The sequence below is a fragment of the Cannabis sativa genome, chromosome 3 (genome assembly GCF_029168945.1).
Source record: "Cannabis sativa cultivar Pink pepper isolate KNU-18-1 chromosome 3, ASM2916894v1, whole genome shotgun sequence".
Lineage (NCBI taxonomy): Eukaryota > Viridiplantae > Streptophyta > Magnoliopsida > Rosales > Cannabaceae > Cannabis > Cannabis sativa.
This window is the reverse complement of record NC_083603.1, coordinates 3,230,463-3,250,164: the sequence shown is the minus strand read 5'-3', so window position 1 is coordinate 3,250,164 and position 19,702 is coordinate 3,230,463. Positions and strand designations below refer to the sequence as shown.

General features: G+C 27.9%; 3 protein-coding genes across 4 annotated transcripts; 1 reads left to right on the top strand and 2 right to left on the bottom strand.

Moving 5' to 3' along the window:
* Nucleotides 1-741: 741 nt before the first annotated feature.
* Nucleotides 742-8,029, top strand: LOC115708827 (alpha-galactosidase). Of its 2 annotated transcripts, XM_030636843.2 has the most exons (15): nt 742-965; nt 2,529-2,587; nt 2,869-2,925; nt 3,171-3,205; nt 3,799-3,902; nt 4,103-4,178; nt 4,278-4,336; nt 5,137-5,202; nt 5,351-5,434; nt 5,677-5,741; nt 6,206-6,288; nt 6,432-6,522; nt 6,798-6,847; nt 7,210-7,350; nt 7,773-8,029. In XM_030636843.2, exons 1-15 carry the CDS (start codon nt 838-840, stop codon nt 7,857-7,859), a joined length of 1,185 nt encoding a protein of 394 aa, XP_030492703.2. In that variant the 5' UTR covers nt 742-837; the 3' UTR covers nt 7,860-8,029. The 2 variants fall into 2 exon arrangements, with proteins under 2 accessions (XP_030492703.2, XP_060967455.1); XM_061111472.1 differs by lacking the exon at nt 2,869-2,925 and having other exon boundaries at nt 786-965; nt 7,773-7,979.
* Nucleotides 8,030-8,802: 773 nt separating this feature from the next.
* LOC115709417 (uncharacterized) lies at nt 8,803-15,628 on the bottom strand. Its single transcript, XM_030637517.2, has 7 exons — nt 13,042-15,628; nt 12,645-12,868; nt 11,385-12,039; nt 10,845-11,199; nt 10,087-10,181; nt 9,796-9,990; nt 8,803-9,701 (listed from the first exon to the last, which is right to left on the bottom strand). Exons 1-7 carry the CDS (start codon nt 13,207-13,209, stop codon nt 9,099-9,101), a joined length of 2,295 nt encoding a protein of 764 aa, XP_030493377.2. The 5' UTR covers nt 13,210-15,628; the 3' UTR covers nt 8,803-9,098.
* A 202-nt stretch (nt 15,629-15,830) lies between these two features.
* Nucleotides 15,831-19,439, bottom strand: LOC115708706 (uncharacterized). Its single transcript, XM_030636699.2, has 6 exons — nt 18,990-19,439; nt 17,062-17,303; nt 16,750-16,972; nt 16,577-16,662; nt 16,303-16,394; nt 15,831-16,205 (listed from the first exon to the last, which is right to left on the bottom strand). The coding sequence occupies exons 1-6, from the start codon at nt 19,101-19,103 to the stop codon at nt 15,949-15,951; spliced, it is 1,014 nt and encodes a 337-aa protein (XP_030492559.1). The 5' UTR covers nt 19,104-19,439; the 3' UTR covers nt 15,831-15,948.
* Between the last annotated feature and the right edge of the window lie 263 nt (nt 19,440-19,702).

The window sequence follows — 19,702 nt, the reverse complement described above, 5'->3', positions numbered from 1 at the left end:
TAATATTAAGTGATTATATTTGAAACTTGCAAGTCATGCATTTGATTTGACTGATCACGTGTTGGTTTTGGTTCTTACATTATTCTTTGTTTGTAGCTACTATTATTTACTAAATTAATAAATTAATTAATTTAACCTTTTCTGTAATATAGATTCGTGTAATTATTATATTAAATATATTATAAGGGATATGATTTTGTTTTGTTATTGTACTTTCACGGATTGTAATCCGTGATGTACGGCAGCCGTCAGATGAGTGAGTTATTTGATTTGATGGCTGAGATTGATCTAGGGATAATTAGGGTTAAAAAGTAAAAACGTACCTTGACACTCATTTAATGTAGCCTGAGACCCATCTAATGTACCACGGAATACATTCCGTGAAAGTACATCACGGGACAAAATCAGATACCTATATTATAATATGTAAATATTTTGTAGTTTTTATGTGTGTGAGAATTATTATTGACGGTGCATTGCACACACAAACAAACAAAATTAATGCCTCTTCATCATTACAATAATAATATACTACAAATAGTGAAACAAATAATCAATAAATAAACAAGTGGATGAACAAAAATATGTATATATATATAAAAAAAATATAGTCACAATCACAAATAGTGGTAATAATAATAATTATAATAATTATAATAATAATAATGGTATTGTTGAGCTTGCTACTTATATTATGCTATATATGTATATAGATCAAAACTCAAAATATTCTCTCTCTCTATATATATAAACATCACTAAAGAAGTGAAGAAGTATATTATATATATATATATATATTTATATAGTTTTTGGTTATTAGAGGAAGGAGATTAAATAATGAGGGTGGTAATAAGAATTATAATTGTGTGTATGTTATTAGTGTCAAATAATTATGCAGAAGAAAATGAAGAAGGGATCCAAAGAAATCTTCTGGCAAATGGATTAGCTTTAACACCTCCAATGGGGTAATAATATTAATAATAATCCTTTTCTTTTATTTATTTTTATTAATTACATTTTTCATCACTTATTACTATATTCCTCATCATCTATTTTCATTATATATATTTATATAAATATTAATGAGATCTTTATTCATATATATGTTGAAGAGATCAAGTTTAATAAGATGGAATATAATTAATTAGTTTGAAAATTCAATGCTTTGAGTCTCCATACAGGGAAAATTAAGTTTTATTTAGAGACTTTTTTTATTTTTATATGTTTTTTTTATATCTATATATTTTTACGAAATTTTATATAGGAATCTCTATAGTAATTAATGGAGCAATCTAAATCACAACTAATCTACACTGAAATCATTAGAGAAACCACGGAACAACTCACATTTTAATTTTTTTTTTTTAAAAAATTAAAAAAATAGTATATAAGATAATTTTCCTTTTATTTATTATTTTTTAATAAAAATAATTAAATTTATAACATTTTTTTTTTAAGAAAATGATATTAGAGTTTGAAAAAGAGTGATGTATTAGGTGGGATCCTAAAGATCTCACCTAACATGATTCATGAATGTCTTAATTTATTATTTTTTTTTTCAAATTTTGTAATTGGTATGAGTAGAAATTGTAGAATGTAAGAATAATTACAATTATTATCATATAGTGGAAAATTCTCTCTTAAAAAATAATCAACTCATAGAATTTTTTTTTTTTTAAAAAAATAAAGATTAATTTGGAATTCATCATCCACTAATTAATTAATTAAAAAAAACATTTTTTTACTTGAAATCCACCCGTTAATAATTTTTTATATATAGTTTATTGGATTATATTTACTTGAATTCTTAATGCATAAAAGTTGAAAATAATTAAACTAAAAAAATACAATTGTAAATAGTAGCTAGTTTTGGGTGTAAGAGAACTTTTACAATAAAATTAAATCATATATAGAGATTAGATATTCTTCTTTGTGAGAATATAGATGGAAAAAAATTATTTTTCCTATAATTTGACAAAATGGAATATTTATTCTATTTATTAGTGATGAACTATTTCAAATACACTTATCTTGAGTGAAGTTTAGAGAAGATGAGCTAAGGCGGGTTAGGTCCGTGCTTAGAGTCCACTCAAATCTATAGTCTAAAATTTTTATATAGTATACAATTTTTTGCATTGAAAAATAGTATTTTTTGAAAAATTTTATAAAAAGAAGTTCAATAATACTCACATTTTACTTTAGATAAAATACACACTCAAATTTTTTTGGATCCATTAATTGTATGATACAATATCAACTGTATCGGTATTTACTTTTTGAGTCAATGCCAAACTCTAAATACACTTTTCGAGATAGTGACAATCTCTCAATTAAATCAAAGTTCTATTTTCGTATTCTATATCCATTAATAACTATTCAATTACATATTTATAAGTTTTACATACTAATTGCAAATTACTAAAAAGCCCTTACACTAATTCTTAGTGTAGCTGAACACCACATTGATTTTTTTTTCTTAATTTCTTTATAATTTTGTTTATTTAATATTACTAATTAATAATGTTCAGATGGAATAGTTGGAATCACTTCCAATGCAGTATTGACGAAAAATTAATTAAAGAAACAGGTAATATTTTCAATAAATTAACTCATTGTTTTTTTTTTTTTTGAAGAAAAATTAACTCATTGTTAATTTTCTCTAATTGTAGAAAAATTAATTACTATTTTTACATCTATTTTATTTTGATGTTGAGAAAATAAATTCATTTTAAAAATTGAAGATATATATTTAGATAGAAAAATAATGTTGTATTTATTATTATCTAATTTAAAATTAATTATGGTAATGATCTAAGATTTTTCTAATATAATTTTGATGAGATTATTTTTTATTTATTTATTTTACAGCTGATGCAATGGTTTCAAGTGGACTTGCTGCATTAGGATATCGATATATAAATATAGGTATAACAATATATGTTAGGGGCAATTTGTAGTAAATATACCGATTAATCGATCGGGTATGATCGTACCTACAATGTAGGGTATACCCTACATGTTAGTGGCAACTTGTCATCCCTAATACATTTTAGGGGCGATTATAAAGGTTTTTAGGGGTAACTTTTATCGCCCTTACTATACTATCTTTTCTTGTAGTGACTCAATCAATTTACATAATTTATTCTCGTAAATAATATTTTCTTGCACAGATGATTGTTGGGCGGAACTTAATCGAGACTCTAAGGTAATTTTTTTTTACTAATTTTTGAAAAATTAATAGATTAATTTTCTTTCACTCAATTTATGAATTTGGTGAAAAATAATAAACAAGTTACATTAAAAAAAAAAAGCAAACATTGGATGATAAATTGATAACATCAAAACCTGTTTTTAATAATTTGTAAAAGATTGGTGCAATAAATTTTGTGCTAAAAAAATAATTGATTTAAATTAAAAGAATTAGTCACAAAAATTATATTTTATCGTAATTAAATAGTATTTTTAGTCACAACACTAATTAGTATCTAAATATTACATTTTAGTCCTAAGTTATTATTTGTTGTGACATTTATAATTCTGAAATGGTAATGGTATAAGTTGACTTTGTCATTCGGTGATCGAAAAAATTAGTTACAAAAATTATAATTAATCGTAACTAAATGTAGTGTTTGTAGTACGTCATAACACTAACAAAATTAATAACATTAGTATCTATATATATGACGTTTTAGTCACAAATTACTTTTTATTATAACACTTTAACAACGATTTATGTTATATAATTTGGAATTGGTAATGATTAATTAGACTTGTTAAAAATAATTATTTTTATGGCAGGGAAATTTGGTGCCGAAATCTTCAACATTCCCATCAGGAATTAAAGATTTAGCAAATTATGTTCATGCCAAAGGATTAAAACTAGGGATTTATTCAGATGCTGGGTAATGTATTTTTTACTTAATTGTACAATATTTTATATATTATAATATCAAAAAACTCATTTTGAATGGTTCGAAACGATAAAATATACCTTTCGATTATTTGGTAAATTATACAACAATTTTTATAGTTACATAACTCATATTGTTGCTCGTATCTTTTATTAATTATTCACATAATATTTTTTTTTTCGTGTTTGTAGAACTCGAACATGTAGCAATACAATGCCCGGTTCACTAGGTCACGAAGAACAGGATGCAAAAACTTTTGCTTCTTGGGTATGAATAATTTTTTTTTTTTTTGTTTTTGGTATTTAATTTACATTTCTTTTTTCAATATATATTTAGGTTAATAATGATTTGTTTTAATCAATTTAGGGAGTTGATTACTTAAAGTATGATAATTGTTTCAATACTAATACCAGTCCAAAAGAAAGGTATGTATTTCATATCAATTAATTAACACAATATATTTGTTAATAAAAATAGTTTGCTGATTTCTTTTAAGGAAAAAAAAAATGTTAATATGTAAATTTTTATTTGTTGTAATATGATATATTTTTGTTACTATTTTCGTTTGGAATGCCGTATTAGGTCGTATTGTATTGTATTGTATTATATTGAATTGTATTTTATGCAATATTTTTATGTAAAACTATATGTGGTATTAACTTTTATGGACACCTAAATATATAATATTTTAGTATAAATTAAAATTTAACATAGTATTATATAAAAATATGATATATAATCCAATTCAATATAATACAATACAATACAATACGACCTAATACGACGTTCTAAACGAGCCCTTAAGATTTGTTAGTATGTCGTATTAAATATTATATTATATTATATAATATAATATATTTTATTAAATTATGTTTTATGTCATATTTTTTTTTAACAGGTTTTATATCATAATTATGTTAAAATATATATGCATAAATTTAATACTTCTAAATTATATTAAAATATTATATATTTATATATGAATACAAGTCATTACAAAATATATTATTATACAATATATAAAACATATAATAGTATGCATTTAATATAAAAGTGCTATTCTTTATAAAGCTAAATTGTAAGTTTAATTTATGGGTTCAATACATAATTTTTTGAAGAAATAAAATAGAGATTGATTATTTTGAAAGATTATTATTATTATTATTATTATTATTATTATTATTATTATTATTATTATTATTATTAATCATATATTTCATCATAGGTACCCAATTATGAGTCAAGCTTTATTGAATTCAGGAAGACCAATCTATTTTTCCTTGTGTGAATGGTAAGTATAACTAAATTAATTAATTTATATGAAAAATATAAATCTTTCCCACAATTATTTATTTATTTATTTATTTAGGCAATATTTTTTTATAAATATATATATTTTTTTTCTTAAAAAAAATCTCACTTATTAAAATTGTTTGAAGGGGACAAGAGGACCCAGCAACTTGGGCTCCAAAAATTGGAAATAGTTGGAGAACAACTGGTGATATTTCTGATAAATGGGAAAGGTAAATATTTTACAAAATATATATACTTTCATTTTATACTATAAGGTAATTTGAATAATAATACTATACATTATTACAATATGTATCGAAACTAGTTCGAACATAAAACTACATCTTCTTTATTGCTCGTATTGTATATTATTTTCAACAATTTTTGAAGATACAAGATAATATACAATACGAATAATAAAATAGATATAAATTATTGATGTGATTATTTTTTTTATTTTTGCATAATATAGTATGACATCTTGTGCCGATCAAAATGACAAATGGGCATCCTATGCTAAACCCGGAGGATGGAATGGTAATTCGATATTAACTCTCTCAATATTTTTGTAAGGATCGACCTGCATTATAGACGGGTTAGCGCTCACATTTACAGTCTTCGTCTTAGGAAAGCTCCAAAATTTAGAAAAACATAAATTTTTCGCATACAAAGAAGATCTTGAATTTTTTAAAGGGATTAGATTGAAAAAACGCAAAAACAACAAAAGAATTACAAAAATAAAGTTGTACGAAATTTTAAATAATTTTACGGTTTTTTAAAATTTTATTTACATAAAATATAATATTTCGATATATTTTTATGTTATACTCTTATTATATTATTGTTAGTTTTTTGTTATTTGTATATTATTTTTTTATGTTGTTTTGATGTTTTTTTGTTATTTTTATAAAGAAAAAAAGTAAACATAAAAGTATAAAAATTTTGTCAAAAATAGTAATTTATGTAATTAAGTTTAATGAATAAGTAATTAATTTAAGCAGATCCCGATATGCTTGAAGTGGGAAACGGTGGAATGACAACAGAAGAGTATCGTGCGCATTTTAGCATTTGGGCGCTCGTTAAGGTATTATTATTTATCTAATATTTAAGGGCATGATTTATTTTACCATAAAAAATATCCATCATATAATAAACTACAAATAATATATATAATTAAATATCTAATATTTTTTATTTTTAATAAGAGAGAATTGTACTTGTTTGTAGGCTCCTTTACTAGTTGGGTGTGATATTAGGGCAATGGACAATGTTACCTTAAGTTTGCTTAGCAACAAACATGTTATTGCTGTTAATCAAGGTACGAGTTTTCTCTTAATTCTCCGAGCATTGTTATTAAGTATTAGTGATATGTAATATTAGTGTGAGGTGATATCTTACGAGTGGTTTGTACTTTTTTAAATTGTACCAATAATGATATAACATCTTTAATATTATTAGAGAGATTGGTGCGGTTTAATAGTTTTATTCTTCCGAACTATATGCAAAATTAATATTAAAAAATTGTTTTTTTTTATTATTTTTTTATTTTTTAAGAAAGAAAATTTAAAGTCATATAAATTGTGTTTTGAACAGACAAATTAGGAATTCAAGGGAAAAAGGTGAAAAAAGATGGTGATTTAGAGGTTGGTATTTAATATATTATATTTTTATCTATTTTTTTTTATTTCACTAATACTTTTGTACATGTTTTCATCTAATAATTAATGAAATATATTTATATTTTGAAAATATTATTAAAAGTAGTATTCATAAAATAATGAGTATATTTCATTAAGTAATAATAATTTTATTATAGAAAAGAGAAAAAACGGTGTACGAAGCAATATTCTTTATATGTGGATTAAAACTAATGAAATTTAATTTTAAAACTAACTGATAATGAATAGAATTATTTATATTCGTATAAATAGTTGAATAATTTCACATATTTTCAATGCGGGACACTATTTTAATAGCGAAAAATAATTAACATAACAATTTATAGGTTTGGAGTGGTCCACTTAGCAAAAACAGGATAACAATTGTGTTATGGAACAGAGGCTCTTCAAGTGCAACAGTTACAGCTTCTTGGTCAGATTTGGGTCTCAATCCAACAACGGTTGTTATGACACATGATCTTTGGACGGTATAAATACTACATACGGTGATACAGTTCTTATCTGTTTTGGCATACAAAATAATTTTTTAATTTTTTTTTTCATAATCATGTGCGTTACAATTATTTAAGACACCCTGCAAAATTGTGAGAAATTTGAATTAATATACAATATATAAAAAGTAATGTTCAAACAACTTATATTTTACATGCGTGCAATAGTCTATTTGAATTCTTTTTTTGATGTGTTAAATTTTTCTAAATTTCTCAAAATTTTAAAAGATATTTTAAATAATTATAATATACATGACCATAAAAAAAAGTTACACTGAAATTTTTTCTCAAATACCGAAACAAATAAGGATTTATCAATGTATCTTTTTTAAGAGGTCTATTGTAGAATTTTGACTTTTTTTTTTTATTAAACTAAGTTTTTTTTTCTTATGTTGCAGCATTCGATTCAAGATGGTGTAAAGGGAAATATTTCTGCATATATAGAATCACATGCATGTAAAATGTTTGTATTAACTCCACACTAATTAATTACAATGTGGAGTTATATAATATTTATATTATATATATAAATATTTATATAACATAAGAAAGAAGAGTTCTATATATGGAGTGATGACTCCTTGTGTACTCAACTATGAAGTATGAACTATTATTGGATTTTGTTTTCAATATATAAACATAAATTATTGATTAATTTTGCTTTTTAAGTTTGATAATCTTCATCTCTTTGATCTATGTGTCATTAATACATAATCAATATAATAATAATTCAATGAACTTTATGTACAATTATTTTTTTGAGAATTTACTTGTTTTTTTCAGGTAATTTACCTGAATTTTATTTGGTAGTTTTAATAGATAATTAAGTCTAGCTAATCCATATAATTTATGTTTGTTTATTTATTTATGTATATGAAAATTATTAAGAAAGACATATACTTCTAAATTTTTTTTAATTAATATCGTAACAATTTATGTTAAACATCATATTAAGTTTGAATCAAGTTATTGTGTCTAACTCAAATTTTCAGTGCTTTGACATATAATTTATTTACAAAATTATCAAAGTTAAGAAAGCAATCTAAACCATTAATGGCGTGTTTACTTATGAGATTAGAGAATGATTCTTATTAACTTGTTCACTTTTCTAATTTATTTTAAGGAACGAGAATGAAATATGTGAATCTCACACCAATTTGTGATTGAAGAATGAAAGTGACAATCCCCTAAACTCACGTAGCCGTCACCTTTATTCCTTCTTAAATTATGAATTGTCATTTTTACCCTCGTGTAATTCTACATACCCGTAAAACTTTAATCAAAGGTATTTTTGTAACTCAAAATAATATGTTTTAATTCCGAAATAATGTAAGCACATCAATGAAAATATTACTTATTCACATTCCAATTAAAAGTATAAACAAAACACAAAATTATCATTGAAGAACCATAAAGTTATAATTGATATGATCAAATAGAAATTTATACTACATTTTTCTTTCACTTACTTTGTAATGCAAAAGTGAAGTTTCTAATAAAATCCTTACATTTTTTTATTGTGCACTAAAGAAAAGATTAAAAACTTGCACAAGCATATATCATCAACATTGTGCAAAAATAGCTAATGTACAAGCAATGAATAGAACATATTTCTGTACTCACATGGGGACTATACTCAAATGAAAATGTACACACATACCATTCAAACTAATCCAATTTTGTTAAAAAAAACAACAATATTTCTGCTATCCCTTTTCGGGTTTTCAAGTTCCTCTCATTTTCTCAACAATTTGCTTACTCTTTTCTTCTATGTGTCGCCTTTTTTCTTCCAATTTCTCGCCCATCTTCTTACCGAGATCAAGCATCCTTGTCCTTCTTCCCAACCTCTTAGGCCTCGAGTCATCCTCTTCGACGGATGATGACATACTCACAGACCTAGAAGAGAATTGAGAATCGGGGATCTTATCGTCCTTGCCTTTCTCTGTTCCATTTGTTTCGTCAATCCTCAACAACGGGGTTGTCAACTCGTTCATAGTCCTATTTGATGGATTAGTGGGAGTCGATGGATGTGATACAATATCTAATGATTCATTGGTACATGGAACGCTTTCAACAGTCTTTAGAGTTTGATTATTGCCCGGAGAATGCCCCTTGAAGGATCCCCGATTAGCTTCTGTCTTGAGTTTTTCTTCGGGAGATTGATCGTTAAGTACATCATTAGCATTAGCAGAATCATTTCCAGATTCTTGATTAAGCCATACGAAAGGAGATACCTTTCTCGGCACCCAATCATCCTTTTCTGCCAACATCCAAGGAATACATACACTTTCACAGTTTGGAAGCACTAGAGTATCATGGATTGATCCCTGTAATCAAATTCCATAAGAAGAGTTCATATCATTTGAAATTAATAATCGAAATGGATGATATTATGATAGAAATGGCTTTTGAGTTTCTCACCTTAAGCCGGCTGATTAAGAACAAAGCAATATGCCCATTTGAAATTTTATGTTCCCCGACAGATGAATCCAACTTAAAATCAATTTCAGGCATGGATGTAAACCCGAACCATAATTGATCCGAAGGTGGTGGCTTTATATGTACCCGCAGTGTTCCTCGAAGGGATGCTACCCTTATCGCCAAAGATATGGGCACCTTAGTAAATTTAAACAGTTAGCAAACGAAAGAGCACACATGCGAGTGTGTGTTTGTGTAAGAAAAGAGCGATCGAAAGAGAGATTTATTACAAACCTCGGAAACCTGTTTAGCAATAGAATTTACAATAGATTTCCACCTGGAACCATAAGTTGTAGCTGACAGAGAACTTTTAGAGCTTTTCAATTTATCTGCATTGCATTCAATCAATTGAAAACTGTGATAACTTATCATTACTGAAACAGATTTCAAATCACTTAATATGACACAAGACATGTTTACTTTTGTAGCAAGAAACAGATAAGCCAGATGCAAATATTGAACAGAATCATATACAGATGGTTTATGCATGTGTTTGCATGCATATCATAACATGAAGGGTAAAAGCAAAAAATGAACATGCTAAGAGTGCATTCGGTTACATTGGCCTTTGTAATTTGTGATACATCACGATGTTGCATCTATAACAGTTGTGGAGCAAACTAGAACAATACGAAATATTCAAATGAATCGATCCTAGGACAATCACAAAGTTTCTATGACAACCAAATCTTCCTTTAATTATCCTATTACTCAATCGTTCAGTCAATTACTCGCTTCTTACGTTTAACATAAGTGTAACAAATTTGTACAGTGAATGACTTTTGTCCAATTCTGTTCAGTTTTACTAACGTAGTGATTGTTCATGTACCAAATCGTGTCCCTGAACTTTGACATGTAGAATTTTAAATCCAACAATCTCAATAGTTCGGGAAAATTTTTTAAACAGACTGAAAAAGTTCGAGGAGCATGATTTAGTATATGTCAAAATTAGCCAAAAATTATTCATATGTTTACAAGGAGTTAATACAAACCTGGTTTAGGATCACTATCCTCTTTATTCTCTGCAGCATCAACAGTCCCTTCAGCAAGATTTAACTGCTTTCCATAATACTCGAAACCTTCAAGAAGATCTGGCGATACATCACCAACAGAGTTTGAATCCACCGTGCTCTTTTCAGGATCTAGTTCACGAACTTCGAGTCTTGTTTCAATGCCTAATATCGCACCACCAGAATATTCAATGTCGACTTCAAAGGCCCACACCTCGCTCATCTCCGTGGGAAGAACCCTCATACCGTGAATATAAGGTGGGATATTCCCAGGATTAACATTGGTACAGATGACTTCACCAATGTAAGCGGGTGTTCGCATATTAGACAGTGTCCTCTGTTATACCAAAACAACATTATATCAATGATGCATCTTTAAAACCAGACAAGACATTGTATACAATGCAAAAATATATCTACACAATAATGGTAACCAGCAAACAATCCATGAGATTTGCTAGGTTGATCATACCCCCCGAAATATGATGCATAGGCGATAATTAATCTAATGAGCGTTCATACCTGAATACGTGCTTGCAGGGATTTAATCATTGCTTCATTTTTTCTAGCATCAAAAAAGAGCCGCGAGATTAACAAATTCCAACACAGAGTTCCCTCATCGATACAAAGTCTTTCATCAATGTCCGCCTCAGATACAGCAGAATTTTGATTTTGGCTACTGGAATGAGATAATGTTGATGATGTACTATTAGTATCTTCTGTCGAATGCTTAACTGTATCAACCGGAGGAGCGTTCTTTACGAAGCTAGTGCCAAGAACTGAATCCTGATACGAATGAAATTTCTCCCAAGCTGACTTATTTTCTAGACCACTGCCCTTAGACGCCTTTTTCGCAATCTTCTTCCACAATGTGCGAACCTTCGAGGATGCACCTTCAGTTTTAGGCGTCCTATCCACTAAATCAGCAGCATAAAACCCCGCTGATGGTTTCATGAACGAAGGGTACCCCACATTTAAGGAAGTCAGATAATTGCGAAACTCTTTCTGCAACATCACGAGTCTATCGATTTTACTTTTATCATCACATGATGCCAGGCGAAGAGCTCTACACCATGATTCTTTTTCCCAGGAAGTGTCGAGGTAAATGTAGACGATTTTAGAATCCTTGTAAATAGCAGACTCCTTGTTTTCCAATTTGATCGGAAATCGTTTGGCCCTGAAAAACACAATGTAAAATAACTATGTACATTAACAATTACATATTTAAGAACATAAAATAAATCCTACAAAAATATGTGAACCAAAAGTGATTCTTTTCCCAAACAAACTATATATAAACACAGTTAAGCTGCATTGTATGTAAAGAGCAAAGAATCAAAATGCCCAAAAAACAAACTGCTTAACCAAACATGTTGCAGAAAAATACAAATATAAAAATGATTAGCAGTCAAAATTTCTGTATATATATATATACTATTAAAATTCAGAAACTGGTCTTAACTATTGAAAAGTACATATATGATGAAAACATAAAGTAAAATCCTAGGAGTATGAACACATTACCAAAGGTGTTCCTTTTCCCAAACAATATATATATATATATATATATATATATATAAACAGTTAAGCTGCATTGTATGTACAGAACAAAGAACCAAAATGCCCAAAAAAATCTATTATACCAAACATGTTAGCATAAAAATATAAACTACAAAAAATGATCAGCTCAGCTGTGTCAGAATTTCTGTATATACATATTGAAATTCAAAAACTGAGAGTTAGCTATTGAAAATGGATATGAGAGTTGAATTAGTACATTACCATTTTCTTGAAGAAAGATTTGAAGCAGAAACAGCTTCAATACTGCAACCTTTCAAATTAACAATTCTAGTCTTGGAAGAACCATCTGAATCAGTCAGTACAAGAGAATTATCCTTGATTTTGGCTTGTTTTTTAACTGGATAAACCTCAATGAATTCTTTCTTCCTCTTTTGCTCAATCAAATCTTTTGCAACCTTATTTGATTCTAACACCCAAACCACTCCCTAAGACAACAAAAAAACAAAGCTTTCACTATCAATGTAATATCAAATTGATAAAGAATTGAGCTTTAACCCCAAAAATTTCACATTATTAAAATTAAAACAAAATTTTGACTATTAATGTAAGAATCAAACTGATAAGAATTGAGCTTTAACCCCCAAAAATTTTCACATACCTGTTTGTTGTTGGAGAAATCAAGGGATTGATTAGGGTCAAGCTGTACAGGTTGATCTTTAGGCTTAATTTTGCGGCTTAATCGATTAAGAACGAGAAGAACAATATAAGCTTCAACAGCTAAAATCACCAAAGCCCCAACTACAATCCCTAAACAAAACCAAATCATCTTGACTCTGAAGAAGAAGATGATTCTCCCTAGTACCCAACTACTTGGTCAGAGCAATTTCATAATCCAAAATTGGAATAAAAAAAAAAAAAAAATCCAATCTTTTTCCTTATTTTGAATTGGGAACAAACAGTGATGTTTCTTTGGTTTAAACTGAGTCAAAAATCTTTTTTTGTAGATATGATAAGAAAGGAAATGAATGAATTTTCCATAAGATTCGATTAAACTTGGAAAGGGAAAGGAATCGGATTCCGTAGAGGAAAGATTGGAAATGGGAATGGAATTGATTGGAATGATTCCGCTTTCGTTTCAAAAAGCTTTTCTTTTTCAATTTATTTTTGGTTTTATTTTCAAATGGACCGACGCAAGTAACCGTAGCAAATGAATTTTTGGTTATTTATTTATTTATTTTTTTTTTTTGAGGTGGTGAATAGAGTTACACTAATTAACAATACAACAAATTATAATCGGTAGTAAAATTTTTTCGAATCAAAATAGTTCGTTGTCTAAGTATATTTTGCCAAACCATAAACTGTAGAAATCTAATCGCGAGCCAAAGTGCCAAACCATATTTTGTTTATTTGTTGAAAGATACAATATAAATAGAGAAATTATTATTTTTTTGAAAAAAATTTACGATTTTGGTTGATTTGGTAGTTTCTATGTAAATTACTATGTGGATTTTGATTGCGATTTAAGTTGTTTCGTTAGTTGCTATGTGAGTTTTTATGTGTATTTCTATAAAAATACAAAAAAAAAAAATTATTGAAGTGTAAAAATAATAATAAAAAAAATCCTATATAAACATTTAAGTTTAACTCTCACTTACAATTAAATGTTTAAATTTAGTTTTTGATGGTAATAATATTTAAATTATATTTCTGGAACTTTCGTAAGTAAATTGTTGTTATAAATGTTAAGTTCATATAACAGTGTTCAAATCATTAAATTTTTATTTTTATTTAAAAATTAATTTATATGTACCAATAAAAAATGACATGTGAATAATAAAACTTAACCGTAAGTAATATTACCATCAAAAAGTTAAACTTAAGGTGACGTTTAGCTAGTTGGAGGTAATAAAATAGAATACTATAAAAATGAAACAATTTTTATTCTATTACATTATTTAATTTCATTTAAAGTATTAGAATGTCATTTATATTCTAACTATGTTTTCATTCCTTACAACTAAATACCGTCTAATAGAATGTTTGTTATGTGAGTTTGAGTTTGAGATGGTAGAATTAGAAGAAGTAAACTTTGAGAGAATATAAAATCCAAGTATAGAAGAAGATTAACATTACAACCATGAAAACATAAACTAGTTGGTCATTAAAATTTAATTTAGTTTGATATGTTTATTCTCATGAAATCTAAACCTTAGTATTTACACTTCAAATTATTCTATACTAAATTATTTTTGAAGATTTTTTTAAAAAAGAAATTCCAAAGAGAAAAGGAACGCGTTTAGGATTATGGAGGCTATCCACGTGAGTGACACGTGTGTGGTTTAGGAAGGAATTGGATTCCAATCTGAAATGGATGGTTGTGAATATAAATATTTAGGTAACTTATATGCTAAGAAAGATTATAGTTTATAGATAATATAATAATGAATGAATTAATATTAATTGAGTAGAGAGTAGAGAGTACTTCTACCAAACTTTATACTTGGTAACTTAATTAGTTGAGCTACTTTAATACTTTCATCCATTGCTTTGTATTTAATTGAGTAATTTACATAGAATACCTTCAAATTATTGTTTCCTTTTGTTTTTGTCTTTTTTTAAGGTACATTTATTTTGTGTTTGGAAGTTAAGAGTGAAATATTTGATTTGATATAATGTGAAATTGTATGTTATTATTATTTATTTTATGATTTATTTCTGCCTAAATTAATACCCTCAAAATTAGAAGATAAATTCTATAATTTAAAATAAATATTTCAAAAAAATTAATTTAGAGCTTTGTTAACCATCGAGTCAATGGTTGGGATAGAGATAAAAGTAGGAGTCGGGTTGGGGTTCTGGTTCGTGGTTGTTGATTATGTATTCAGAGTGTGTGTGTGGCTCTATTATAGGGCATTGACTAGGAGTGAAAAAATCGAGCTACAAATTAATATTTTTTAATGTTATTTTGATGATTTCTTTTTATGTTACACTAGTTTTACTTTCGAAATAAAGATGAATATTTTGTTCTTAATTAAATCGACTTTAATTCTTAAGTAATTTACATAATTTATTTGTGTGTGTCTCGATATATTGGTCATTTAGCTTATTACAAAATAATTTGTCAATTTAATTTATCATGACACAATCAACTTATTCTTGTTTTCCTCATTGCGATCTTACACTAAAAAAACAAAATCATAACTTTAACATAAAAGAAATAAACTTTTTTTAAGAAGATCAATGAACATTAATAATTACTACTAAAAGAAGAAAAAACTACACATTCTTAAGCAAAAAAAGAAACAAAAAAAGATTGTAAGTTTGGTACAATTTTACACACTTTTTCTAATGATTAACAACTCATTCCACAAAATTCCCTCCTACAACATTGGAAAAAAGACACTAATGATTCATGTCTACAATCCTTAAGTTCTCAGAACAAAAGTGTTTTTAGAGAGAGACATTTCGAGGCGGTTGGGTAAAGTAAAAGTACATACACCCCGAAAAACAAAAAAACAAAACAAAACAAAACTATAATTTTCGAAGAAAAAAAAAAACCGAAGATTTACAACATGAAAGAGTGGCAAGTGAAGAAGTTGAAATCATGGTGTTTAACATTAAGTTGTTTCAACCATGAATCTGCAGCACTATAGAGATTGACTACCCTTTCGTAGTCCGATGTCTCCGGTTTCAACCATACATCTCCTTCCATCTTGTATGTTGCTAACCCGAAAGGAGGAAGAGATATTCTACCTTTCTCAGCTTTCTCCATTGCCATTACTTCTTCCGAGTTACTCACCCCATCATTTTCGGTTGCCAAATCTGCGTAGGTAACCATCAATCGAGCATAAGAATCATAAGAAGAAAGAATTTACAAACAAGAGCGGGGCATTACCGACATAAGTGAGCGATTTTTTACCTTCAAAAGATGAGGACAATGTGTGATAAGTGAGGAAGCTTGCGGATAAGTCCTTCACGTTTTTCCTACTCGGAATTTGATATATTGGGTACCTGTAAGATTGGATTGGATTGAATTAGTTAACTACTAATTCATCAGTTAATATATTTTCAAAAAATCGAAACGAAAATTAAGGCCCACATGAAAATATGCTACTAACGTAAGTAAAGCTAAATTTTCGGTAAAATATATAAGCTAATAATCGAAAATATCCAATCCAATCCAATCTGCTTACCAAGCAACGGCCATCCAACTCGCGGGGGAAAGATCGACACTTTTGAGAGTCATCAATGCAGGATGATGCTGAGCTAATTCCATCATCTGTCAAAAATAAACAGCTGTAAAATTCAGAATTTCACCCGAAAAAGATCAAACTTGTCTCTATACTAAAATGAAAAAATAAGTTACCTTGTTCATTAATGGAGGCCTCCAATAAGGAGAACAAGTCTCAATATATTGCAAGTAAACATGTCCAAGTTTATCCTTAATAGGCCATGGATTTTCCAACTCAAAGCTAAAATCTTCCGAAACAAAATCCCAAGCCTTACTCGAATTGTTACTAAGTGACCGAGAAAGATTATCGCTACCACTGTCATCGCTCCACGAGTCACTTTCAAACTCGGCCGAGTCACTATTACACAACAAATTTGACTAAAATTTTTGGCATAATAATTGTAAGAGTATAGTATGATCAAATCAAATCGAGTCGAAAATCGATACCTGTTACTGTTGTTGGAAGTAGCAACAACAGATTTATTGCAGTAGATTTGGATAGCAGAAAGGTAAGGAACATAGAATTGTAAGACAGTTTCATCACCATTGTGATCTAATTGAACTGGTGTACCAACACCAAAGGCACTCCATTCACCATAACAGTTCCAAAGATCTTCAAGTGTGAAATACTCAATTTTGTTGTTCTTACATGGTGGTTGCCATTGACTATTTACATCATTAATGCAGCTCTGAAAAAATTCAACACAAGAAATGAACAATTGAACACAAAAATTTTACGAGGTTCGAACAAGGGCCTTAAGAGTCTTTATTAGCTGGTGATCAAGTAGAGATTACAACAGTTCAAATTGTACAACTCGAGAAGCTTAGCTTCAATTACAAACAGTCTCACTTGTAAACTCTTTCTAGCCTTAGCTCGATCACCAACTATCATAAACAGACAGTTAGTTAAGTTAGTTATGTGTAATAAGGGCAATATATTGAAGCCACTTTCCGAACCATTTATCGGTTCGGAATGTCAGCTTTGTAAACCTCCCGACCAATTTTACTGTACAACGTGTGGCTCGAGGGGTGTCTCGTGCTCAGAATGTATTCAACTAACACACTAACAAAATGAATGGTTCATAGTATTTTGGATTGATGAATTTGAATACTTCTATGTAATTTGTTGGCTTTACTTCGCATTAAAGCCACTTTCCGAACCATTTATCAGTTCGAAATGTTAGCTTTGTAAACCTCCCGACCAATTTTACTGTACAACGTGGTTTGAGTAGTGACTCGTGCTCAGAATGTATTCTACTAACACACTAACAAAATGAATGGTTCAAAATATTTTTGGATTGATGAATTTGAATAATTCAATGTAATTTTGTTTGCTTTGCTTCCCATTGAAGCTACTTTCTGAACCATATTGGTCAAGAAGTAGCTTTGTAAACCTTCGTACAACTAAGTCCGACTTTGGGAATAAGCGGGTTAAGACTGTACCTAAGACCCACCTAACACATAGGCCTAAAAAATTTCCTCTTATAAAATTACACATTTTTACTAATTTTAAAAAATACTACATTTTACATTTTACTCTAAATATGAACTCGAAAATATTTTTTTTTCCTATGAACTACTAAATTTCAGAATAAGCTGGTTCAAGTGGTGACTCGTGCTCAAAATGTATAACATTACTCGTGCTCAGAATAATGAATGGTTCAAAGTATTTTTGGATTAATGAATTTGAATAATTCTATGCAATTTGTATGCTTTGCTTCCCATCGAAACCATTTTCCGAACTATATTGGTTCGGAAAATTTAGAAAAGTTAACTTTGTAAACATTCCGACCAACTCGAGTCGTGACTCGAGTTTGGCTCGGAATGTATAGAGCATTACACTTGTTTTTTTTCCTCTACTAACAAAAAGAATTTCAGCATACTCCCTGAATTTTCCTCTATTTTTCAATTCAGTCCCTAAGAACTTTTCTATAACATTCAAGTCCTTATATTCTAAAACCACGTATTCAAAGCTAAGTCCAAAATTATTTATAAGAAATTTAGAATTTTTCCACCATTGAAATAGTCACAATATTTATGCTAAGAAAATACTAATCTTTATAATTTATTTTTTTAAAAAAAAAAAAGTTAAGAATATACTAAGCATCTTTCCAGAGGATTTTATTGTAAAAAAAAAAAAAAAACAAAGGACGGCCTGATTTGATTTGACTGCTTGACCCCAAGTCCAACTAAAATCTTTTTCCTAATTTATTATTATTTAATTTAATTTTTTTATGTGGTGACAAATAAAACAAAATTAAAAATAATATTATAATTATTATTTTTCTCAGCAATAGAAAATGAAACAACACAGAATTCCCAGAAAAAAAAAAGTGTTTGGCTAGTAAGAAAATGAGAGAGAAAATTTTGAGTACCTGAGGAAGAGTTGTTGAAGCAACCATGGGAGTAACACTTTGAAGAAACCTTTCAAGATTTGTTGTTGTTGTTGTTGATGAAGAAGAAGAAGAAGAAGAAGACCCAAAAGACATTGTTGAATTCAAAAATCTATATACTAATCTTTCTCTGATCTGATTAATCAAAACCCAGAAACCCAAAAGTTCAAAGTTTGAATCTTTTTTCTTACTTATCCATTAAAAAAGATAAACAAGAAAGAAAATTTATTAGTCATGATGACAAAAATGGTGGAAAGGGAAAGAAAGAAAGAAAGAAAGAGAGAAAGAAAATGAGACATGATTTTACAAAAATGGACAGTAGTACTATACTCACTAGTACTACTCATTTCACCAAACACAAATTTATAGACTTATTTTTTTTAATAAATAATTATTTAATAAAAAAGGGAATATATTTGATTTCAGAAAAATAAATTATTTAATCAGAAACGGTCGTTGCTTTTATATACTATTCTTTTTCTAGATTAGAAAAAAATTGTGGGAAATTTTATAATGCACCTCTTTAAAAAGAATATACTGATACATTTTTATCTATTTTAGTATTTGAAATAATTTTTTAGTCAAATTTTTTCTCATGGTCATGTAAATTATACTTATTTAAGACATCTTGCAAAATTTTAAGAAATTCGAAAAAGTTTAACAAGCCGAAAATTGTGTTCAAGTAGTGTGTTGCA

What these genes read in the sequence shown, in the direction of transcription:
- LOC115708827 (XM_030636843.2), top strand. Translation starts at nt 838, where the DNA reads ATGAGGGTGGTAATAAGAATTATAATTGTGTGTATGTTATTAGTGTCA. An exon ending in AAAATTAATTAAAGAAACAG is followed by an intron (nt 2,588 to 2,868) that starts GTAATATTTTCA and finishes TTTATTTTACAG; the next exon opens with CTGATGCAATGGTTTCAAGT. An exon ending in GCATTTGGGCGCTCGTTAAG is followed by an intron (nt 6,289 to 6,431) that starts GTATTATTATTT and finishes ACTTGTTTGTAG; the next exon opens with GCTCCTTTACTAGTTGGGTG.
- LOC115708706 (XM_030636699.2), bottom strand. Translation starts at nt 19,103, where the DNA reads ATGTCTTTTGGGTCTTCTTCTTCTTCTTCTTCTTCATCAACAACAACA. An exon ending in AGTTGGATGGCCGTTGCTTG is followed by an intron (nt 16,395 to 16,576) that starts GTAAGCAGATTG and finishes CCAATCTTACAG; the next exon opens with GTACCCAATATATCAAATTC. An exon ending in ATTGTCCTCATCTTTTGAAG is followed by an intron (nt 16,206 to 16,302) that starts GTAAAAAATCGC and finishes TTACCTACGCAG; the next exon opens with ATTTGGCAACCGAAAATGAT.
- LOC115709417 (XM_030637517.2), bottom strand. Translation starts at nt 13,209, where the DNA reads ATGATTTGGTTTTGTTTAGGGATTGTAGTTGGGGCTTTGGTGATTTTA. An exon ending in GGATAGTGATCCTAAACCAG is followed by an intron (nt 10,182 to 10,844) that starts GTTTGTATTAAC and finishes AATGCAATGCAG; the next exon opens with ATAAATTGAAAAGCTCTAAA. An exon ending in TTGCTAAACAGGTTTCCGAG is followed by an intron (nt 9,991 to 10,086) that starts GTTTGTAATAAA and finishes AAATTTACTAAG; the next exon opens with GTGCCCATATCTTTGGCGAT.